The 10000-nt window shown below is 35.7% G+C and overlaps 2 protein-coding genes across 2 annotated transcripts in view; one reads left to right on the top strand and one right to left on the bottom strand.

Annotated features, from left to right (window-relative positions):
- LOC137634121 (trypsin-2-like) overlaps positions 1–10000 on the top strand; it is a 97032-nt gene that overhangs the window by 18149 nt on the left and 68883 nt on the right. The window lies entirely within an intron of this gene.
- LOC137634557 (uncharacterized) overlaps positions 3964–10000 on the bottom strand; it is a 24566-nt gene continuing 18529 nt past the window's right edge. The window contains exons 3-4 of the mRNA XM_068367007.1: positions 7204–9036; positions 3964–7068 (exon numbers count right to left, since the gene is read on the bottom strand). Of these exons, the coding sequence (XP_068223108.1) occupies positions 6566–7068; positions 7204–9036 (2336 nt within the window). The 3' untranslated portion in view covers positions 3964–6565. The remainder of the gene's footprint in view (positions 7069–7203; positions 9037–10000) is intronic.

The raw sequence follows: 10000 nt of genomic DNA, 5'->3' as shown, positions 1-10000 counted from the left end.
TTTTCTTCATCATGCTAGCCACTGCGAGTTGGTGATGGTAGGAGATTTTGGTCTGATCGCTCATGCAAACCAACCTAGTATTTGGCCCTGACTAGTAGAGATCTGCTGATCATGGTGATAAATAAACCCTTTCCCCATGTTAAGGTATACGCACTTCAGCACACACATACACACACACACACACACACACACACATATATATATATATATATATATATATATATATATATATATATATATATATATATATATACTGTACACTTATTTACGTGTATATTCTTAGTGATTGTTACATTATAAATATGGAAGGTAATATATATATATATATATATATATATATATATATATATATATATATATATATATATATAATCATCTCCCCCTAGGCCCATTGATGCCAAGGTTCCTCGGTTAGATTCCGCCAGTCGTCACCATCTAGACTAGAGCTTTTAAATCAATACTTCTCCATTCAGCATCTACTTCACGCTTCATAGTCTTCAGCCCTGTAGGCCTGGGTATTCCAACTCTTCTTGTGCCTTGTGGAAGCCAGCTAAACGTTTGCTGAACTAATCTCTCTTATGGAGTACCAAGAGCATGCACTAGAGTAATCTCTCTTATAGTTTCATTTCTAATCCTGTCCTGCCATTTAACTCCCAATATTCTTCTGAGGGCTTTGTTCTCCAATCTACTAAATCTACAGGGGATTGTTTCGTTGTCACACCATGACTCGTATCCATATAGTAACACCGATCTCGCTAAACTGATATATAGCCTGATTTTTATGTAATTTCAAGCGATTTGTTTATATATACAGATATGGGGTGGAGCAGTTAGTTCCATATCATGCACTAAAACTTGGTCTGTAAAGAATTTTTTTTTTTTATATATAATATTGTTGTACAAAGCTAAGCTTTGCCAGGTTTTTCGAAGTAATTTGGTCAGTGACCAGCTGAAGTACAAAAATAAGAGGTTAGGGAGACGTTGTCATTAAATGTATTGTATTTGGTACTTTAATTATACCGGTGACACTTTAGTTATATAAAAAGTGCCTCAAATTGACATTACTCTTACAATACTTTGCTTCTGCTGTTTAAAGTTTTAAGGTAGCTTATTAAACAGGTCACTGAGCTGTTGCTCAAAGTTTTGGTGATCGGAAAAAATATGTCCTAGCACCCAAGTCCACTGTCCACCCTAGGTTGGACTAGTCAATGGCAGCTGATGAATTTGTAGGTAGATCCATAGCTCATAACGATAGTAAGGATGTGCGCAGTTATGGAAACCATCAAGCTGTGACTGCAGCACAGTCAGGCCCCCGTCATATGAGTCTCCTACTATGAGGCAACCACGAGCCTCATAAGTGTAAAAGGCATTACAGTGCTGTATCAACTTTATACTTAAATTTGTGAGCTTATAAGTTTCTTGCTTTACTAAGAGACTAAACCTTATTCATCCCCAGTATCAAGTAGTTCAGCCATTATGATCTGTTTTATGACTAGTCTCGAAAATGCTTTTGATTTAGGTTGCTTACCTTACAAAATTTCTTTGATAGCCTAATGGATACGTATTCACTTCTAGAATATGGCAAGTTTGTGGTTATTCTATTTGATTTGTCATGTAGACTACATTCGATTCAGAAAGGATGACTTTGGACCAAGCATCTTTTAAAGTGGCGTGAGAGGATTTTGTCAGTTACTAGGCAGGATTTGCATAAGAAATATGTTTCCAAGTTGATTTTAGTAATGTTACCGTTTAGAATTATAATGGCTCACCCGGATTCATGGCAGTGTCTAGTCTGAATTTGGGTATAGGTACTGGTATGCAGTTCTATTAGATTATTTTTATTGGGAAGGATTTAATGATTGGTATGGTGTGCGGCTGAAGAGTTATCAAATTAAATTCAATGATTACTATGGAGCTGCATTTATCAAAGGAGCCAAATGGAGTTAATTGAAGTATCAGTGCCATAGCCTCTGTACCATGGTCTTCCACTGTCTTGGGTTAGAGTTCTCTTGCTTGAGGGTACACTCGGGCACACTATTCTATCTAATTTCGCTTCCTCTTCTTTTGTTAAAGTATTTATAGGTTATATAGGAAATATGTATTTTAATGTTACTGTTCTTAAAATATTTTATTTTGCCTTGTTTCCTTTCCTCACTGGGCCATTTTCCCTGTTAGGGCCCCTGGGCGTATAACATGCTGTTTTTCCAACTAAGGTTGTAGCTTAGTATTTAATAATAATAATGATGATAATATACTTGAAGTAACTAGTCACGACGTAGGTTAAGTACCCAGGTTGGCTATAAATTAGGAGACAGAGGTGGAGTTTCATTCTGTCTTATGAAATGAGTAACTCAAGAGTTGAAGTAATCTGTTTCCTATGCTGAAGTTCCGCATTGCGTGAAGTTAATGGTAATTTGCTGCCCTTATTCAAATTCTATCCCTGGTCGCCAAGAGAGGTAGGCATGAATCTGAAGTGCCTCCTAAATAAGAGCAAAAAGGCAGATGTCTTTATTTTCTAGTCCAGAAGAATAACGGCTTAACATTTTTCTCAACGTACATCTAGTAAGTTCTAGTGCATTATTATTATTATTATTATTATTATTATTATTATTATTATTATTATTATTATTATTATTATGACTCAAAATTTTTATAGATTCCTCTTTAGTTTTTATACATAGTTTACTTATATCAATCAAGGTGGTAAAAAGATTATATTGATACCATTTGAAAATATTCTAAACCATCCTCAAATATATCAAAATTATATGTCCTAGGTGCTGCTTGAGACACTCAACAGACACCAGATAGATGAATAAAACTTTAAAAGGTTTAAAAGCCGCTCATGAATGGCAGATGCAAGGGACAGTGACATTGCCCTAAAGACTGATCATATGATCAACGCCTAAGTCCCTTCTCCACTCAAGCTAGGACCAAGGAGGGCCAGGCAACGGCTGCTGATGACTCGGCAGATAGGCCTATAGGCTCCCCCCACACCCCTCATTCTTAGCTTACAATGATGGTGAGGTTGCAGCAACCAAAGGAACTAACGAGCTTGAGCATGATTCTAACACCAGTCTGGTTTTTCTCCAGTCAGGGATGTTACCACATCGGTCACCACAACCATAAAGGCCAGTTCTGAGTTTTTTTGCTGGGGTAGCTATGTTACCGATAACTGAGTCACAGGGCATATATATATATATATATATATATAATATATATATATATAATATATATATATATATAATATATATATATATATATATATATATATATATATATATATATATATATATTATATATGCATATATATGCATGTATATGCATGTATATGCATATATTGTGTGTATATATATATATATATATATATATATATATATATATATGCATATATATATATATATATATATATATATATATGCATATATATATATATATATATATATATATGCATGCATATATATGCATTATTATTCAGAGACGAAGCAAAAAAAAAAACCATTCTAAGGAACATTAAGACACACATTTTATTACCATCGTTTATTGATATGTTAAGGCTCTCGGGTATGAAGATAAAATGGGGGATTTGGTATTAACATTGTGCAATATTTGGGAATATTTTTATTAGGGTTATTATATATTGCTAAGACTAGAAAGGGTTTAGAGCGGTTATCTTCTTTCCTTAATCATGTCAGGCGTCAGAGAGTAGGTGAGATGTTTCTATATGACAAGAGGCAGAACTGCTTGCTCTGATTAAGGCATAAACTGAAGAAGTTAGCTTTTTTAATCTAGATGCTGTCAATTCTTTATAAGGGAAGCCCTCTTTGAATTGTGGCATCCTTCATACATATCCTTTTAATCCTTCCAATCCAAGTGAGCCCAAATATAGTAGGACAAGATGATCCCTTCCAGCAGGGCTAGCTTGCAAAAGACACCCTGTTCAGTTTATACCAAAATCATTGATTATTTGCCACAAAAATTGTAACGACCCCAACAACTGGGCTAACCATTTCAGCTTATTGAGAAAAAATAGGCCTATCTTAATTCTCAGTTAATCACAAAATAAGTTATGGTAATTGGCATCGTCCACTGTAATGAAACTCAATTCTGCCCTCATTGTAGGGCTTCATATATAGTAAACTTATGAAACACATTCAAGAAAAAATTTACCTAAATTCAAGCAACATTCATCTTTGTGTCCGTCCATTCCATGCATAGGCCTATTATATTACAATAAACTTTCATTAGCACAGCCAAGTACAAAATATGTGTTTTTGACATATTTATCTTTTTAAATGTTAGCCTAGTCTTTGAAGTCGATTATATGCTTGTTCTATACAATAATGTGTAAGATACATCTATATCATTACTATGTTATACTAATTATATTTGCATTTGACATGAATTTTGTAGTTAATGTCTCTTTGGTTTAAATTTTATCTCTGGCAAGTGGCTGAGTATTTCCTTCTACAAAGGTTGCCAAACAATTTATAGAATCATTTGACATGACAGCCAACCTTGACAGCAAACCTTGCCGTGTCTTACACATGATTGATTTTTGCCCTTGCATTGCGTGATCTAGAAGCTACATGACTTCTGGCCTAACGGTAATATAGATGGCGTTTGTTCTTCTCGATGAACTGTTTAGTTTTCGCAAAATGCTGAACTGAGGTGTATGTAATTTTTTTTCAAGCTATAGTAGATACTTAGGCCCTTGGAATGATGACACCAAATGCAACTTGAAAGAAAATGCTAGTCTTAATGCACCCTTTTCCAGGGGATTTTGGCATCTGTGTTTAGTTTCAATGCTCTACTGTATTACCAAGATCATCATTACCAAAGGTCTATAAAAGGGCTGCTTTGGAGTAGCCCGTCTACCAGATAAATGCTGCATTCTGAAGGTTATTTACACATCCAACCATTACTGTACAGTAAATACTTTTAAAAATATTATGCAACAAGTACTGGTTCAAACGGCTATAATGCATGAACTATATACTTAAATGTACATAAGTTGAGGCCAATTTCCAAAAAAATAAATGACAGTTTTAGTTTTGGTTGATCTTTTAGTCGTTAAATAAAATAAATTCTTTGCTAGGAAAAAGGCCATTCCAATGATAAGTCTTCAAAGTAAGATACCTTACACAGACTTAAACCTTTCTTACTTAGGACTTTACTATTCCTCACCCTGAAAATACACAACTTGACCCAATTGTAGAAATTATGACTTTAAACAATTATCTTGAAATCATGAAGACTTCTCTTCCACAGAAGACCAGTCATTCTCTCACAGTTCATCTCGGCCACACAACAGTATTTGTTGGCAATTATTTGTAAACCAATTAAACAATCGAAGAAGAACAAGTACAAAATTATGCATCCTATCTAATAAGCATTGTTATATATATATGAAAATAAAGACTATTATGTCCCACTAAAGTATCACTCTACCACCAAAACCCTGTAAAAAGTCTCTACATCTTCCATTCCCTAATTAGTGGGTCAAATTTTTTACCATTATTTATAGTTTTAACTTTCAATATCAATAGTCTTGATTTTCTCATAATATTCACTTTTCATTTTACTGGAAATGTTAAATATATCTGTTCGGTTAATATTTACGTTATGTTTTATCTTGCTTTGATTTTCTCAACTGAAGTCATTATTCATGCAAAATTCGTGTACCTGGTTTCAGTATGGTAATGGATAGCTAGTCTTATGTGTTACACATGTATATTCGCTTATTACATTTCTCACTTTTGTAAATGATTTAATTTTCAATTTCCTTAACTTCATTTTCTCGAGCACAGATATCTTACACTGTCATTTCAGTTTTGCAAAGTTTATTCTAATTATTTCATTTAGTGAAGTTAATACTTTTTCCTTTCTATGATGTAAATAGATTACTTGTAACAGTGACTTTCCTCACTGTACACTGAAATTATCATACGTTTTATGAGTATTGCAAAATCATCACAATCAATAATACTTTAATAGTGAGCCAAGTTGGTTTTCTGGGTTATTCAACCACAAGACAGCACTGGAAAGTGGTTATTTTATTGTCACAGATTTGTTCCTGTTGAAAATCACTTGGCATCAAAGCGTAATTTTTGCTTACTGTCGATCTTACTTACAATGACGAGACACTAACCTTATCTCTAAGGGACACCCTCTGGCAGTGTAACTATTTCATCTTCATCCCAGTCCTGCATGGAACAAAATCAACCTGTCCTTTTGAGCACAGAAAAACTAAGCATCTGTCTTATTCACTACTTTTCTACTAACTTAATACCAAAATATAGTTTCTTCCAATAAAATCACCGAAAATACAATCTATGGCAGCAGTCAATCCTCATTTTAGAGCATTGCTCTACTATAGCTCTGTCATCATAAAAAAAGATTTTCAATATTTAGCACGAGGTAATATCATGCTGGAATGATTATTTTCCGCATGAAAAGTTAACCTTGTGATAAACTTTGATAAACTGTTCATTACAGCTAGTTTTCCTAAGTAAAGAAATATATCTAACAACTTTAATAACACCAAACGATTGAGATTTCTCTTTTACACTGCAGCCATCTTTGATCTGGCCCCTCCAAAATGCTTCATAAGCCAGTTTGGACCTTTGTTCCATGCTGAAGCTGGGATGACGGTTGTCACACTATCTTTACTAGAGGCTGATGATGATGACGACGATGAGGATGAAGACTTTGACGAAGTGGTTGTGTGTGTTCTCTTTTGTATTGAAGGATGAACAACTGGCAATTCTGACAGCACGTCTATTGAGTTCTCCTTTTCAATTGTCTTTTGTCTCTGGTTTGGCCTCTTTAAAGGAGATTTTACCACTTTTGAGAGACTGGGGAAGAATGATCTTTTATTGGGAGTACCTGGAGATGACTGCTGAGGCATCTGAGCTAGTGCTGAACTTTGCGTTGGTGTAGGACCATGATGGGACGCCATGGCTGACATATTCGTTTCACAAGTAACTTTCGTCGACGAATGTGCTCTTCTGCTTGGGCTCGGGGAAGCTGATTGGGATACTAGTCCTTTAGCTGTGGAATAAATGCCTGAAAATAATATGATAATTAGTGATATCCTAATGTTTAACTTGTGTTTTTTTCTGCTAGATTTGTTAAAAATAAAAGTAATCATTGCTATATGGAAAAATAAGTTATTATAATGAAATCGTTTGGCCAACTTACTGTGCCTTGGTGTTCTTGGCGGTGTGACATCAGAAAGAAGGTGCTGCCAAGGGTTGTAGGTGTTTGGCACAATCTGGCTAAGAGAAGAGGCAGAGCGTGGCAATGGAACTGGGTAAGCGCCTACAGCAGATGCATCTAGAGCTGATTCATGAGATGATTGGAGATAAGTCCAGGTACCGGAATCTTGAGAAAGATCTCTCTTCTGGAGAGTATTAGGTAGTGGCGTAGGAGGTACTCGCTTTGGATACTGATGTGGTGGCATTCTGTATGATAAATTTCTTTCACTTCCAGTGGGTAACTCGGGTTCACTTGAATAGTCTAAGGGAATGTCTGACAACTGGGTATGTTTTGGTGTGTTAGGTAAAAGATCAGGTTGGCTGCTAATCCAATTCTGATGAGGCATTGATAGCCCATACTCATTCATTGCTTGTTGAACGTTGCCAAAGTAATCATGAATATGAGATTTTACACAAGCAGAGTATTGCCTGAAGGTTGCATCTTCTAGAGACTTTGGGCAGCGTACATGGGCAAGCAAAACTTCTGGGTCATAACAGAACCTGTCAGAAGGACAGCTAGATCCCTTAGAAGAACAGTTGTTGGGGCTTTCTGATGAAGAATAAACACTGGGTGGTCCTTTGATACCTTGTTTAGCTTGCCAGTAGTCCCAATAAGTTTCCCTCAGATTCATGCAGCTTTCGCTCTTTTTCCTGACTTCTTCCGAAGTGCCTTGTTTACGCAAGGACTCTAAAATGTTCATCTCCATGTAATCTGAATAGTCAGATGCTAGGGAAAACCGTTTCTCTATGAAAGGTTTACCTGTCATTGAACGAACAGGTCCAGTTCCATACCCATACACAAGGGGTCGTTTAAGTGTCTCCATTGGTTTCACATCACAGTCAATCTCGATGAAATCTTCACCATCTGGAGCAATTCCTTTCTCATAAACTTTTCCTGACATATCGTTTTCTTGTTTCTCTGGAAGCAAGGTAACACTATGTTGATCTTGCTCTCTTTCACTTATAAAATCACAAGAAATATCTTCTATATTATCATAGTCGTCATTTTCAAAATATTTGTCATCAATAGAAAGACTGAGGCTGCGATTAGACACAGAATCTTCTTTTTCACAGTTAACATCTTCAATTTCCTCCATTAGATAATCTTCAGGAACTTCAAATGTGTCTTCATCATCAAGTTCACGTATATTGTCTTCACAAGAAGGGCTACTGCCAATTCTGTTCTTGACAGATTTAGTGTCTTCCAGAACGGTTTCATCAGTAACACTATTTGTTATATTTACAACATTAAAACCATTGTTACTCAGCTCTTCACAGTCCAGGGTAAGGTCAAATGACAATATGCAGACTGATGCAAGATTAGTCTCGTCTTCAGGTGAAGTGCTTACGGTCTTTTTTGGTTCTGGAGAAACACGGTCTAGAACACCTGCTGGCAAAGGAGGTAGCACTGGAGAAGTTGCTATCGTAGAAGACCTCCTGGAACTTGATATCCAATTGGTGTCATGTCTTTGATTTGTCCTTTGTAAATAATCCTGACTGGGGACAGGCAAATCACATTCGGAGTCAGTGAGTGATGAAAGCTCCAGACTCTCGAGTGCTTGATCTATAAGCGATGTCTGAGAATATCTTCTGTTCCTAGAAATCCCTGGGATTGATGTCCTGTACAAGTCACTCATGTAATAGGGCTTTGAAGCAGAGGCATCAAAACGTTGATTTCTTTCTACTGGTTGATGGGACTGGGAAAGATCTTGATTGCCCAGGTACAGTTGTGGGAGGCTATGGTACTGGTTAGTGTGTGGCCCCGGCCTATCCTCACCTGTAAAAAGGGGAAAGGATTATGTTTAATATTTAGTGGATACAACTTTAATATTTGATATTTAATAAATTTTGTAATTTTTCTGATTACTGAACTTGAAGTATTCTCCATTAAAGGAAGACGGGATTTTGGTTATTAATTCACACAAGGGAAAGTTCATTTATTTATAGAATTACAGAGTATGGTACACGGTTGACATCTATCAGCTCATTTAAGTAAATTTGGATTTTTTTCCTATCTACAAATCTGTCATAATGAAGTATTTAATGTTTTATCTTACAACTGAGAGAAAGACTGACTAATATGAATATATTATTTGAGACCTTATGGAATAAATAAATTGAAAATTCCCTCTCAGAAAACAAAGCTAATGATAGTTTATAGAAAAGAAAGATCTTCTAACACACACCCACATAATTTATATCTATTTGTTTATAATGTATGTATGTCGTCACTATAATGAGTGTGTGGTGTGGCATATTTTACGATTTGATGCTACAGCTTATAATCATAAAAAATACACACCATAGCATGTATTAACGAGGAATGAAAGATTAACGGTTTTCTAGACCTATGTGATATTGCCTAGTTTGTAAATTGACATCTATGCACATTACTGAGTACATTCGGTGTATTAACGATCTTAGTTCGCCTTTTCAATTGGAAGAGCAAATTTAATGAGTCCACGCGAGAGGAAAATGAAGTTTTATGCCCATGCGTCTACGTACGTATGCCTGGAGCGCAGACACAAAGTGGAGGATTTTTTGTTTACAAAGTGTTTGTGAAGAGGGAGGAGCACTGTATGCTTATCTCCTAACATAACTTTGAGGTTGTGTGTATAAGAAAAAGCGTTTTCTGGTCGTAAACATCTATGTTATGGATTTACCCACTCAAGAGAAACCTCGTTCTTGGCTGGAATACATTCCTGCGAATATTAGTCTCTTTGAATCTAGGAGGTTTTCAG

This window comes from Palaemon carinicauda, chromosome 44 (genome assembly GCF_036898095.1).
Source record: "Palaemon carinicauda isolate YSFRI2023 chromosome 44, ASM3689809v2, whole genome shotgun sequence".
Taxonomy (NCBI): domain Eukaryota; kingdom Metazoa; phylum Arthropoda; class Malacostraca; order Decapoda; family Palaemonidae; genus Palaemon; species Palaemon carinicauda.
This window is presented reverse-complemented; position numbering and strand designations above follow the sequence as displayed.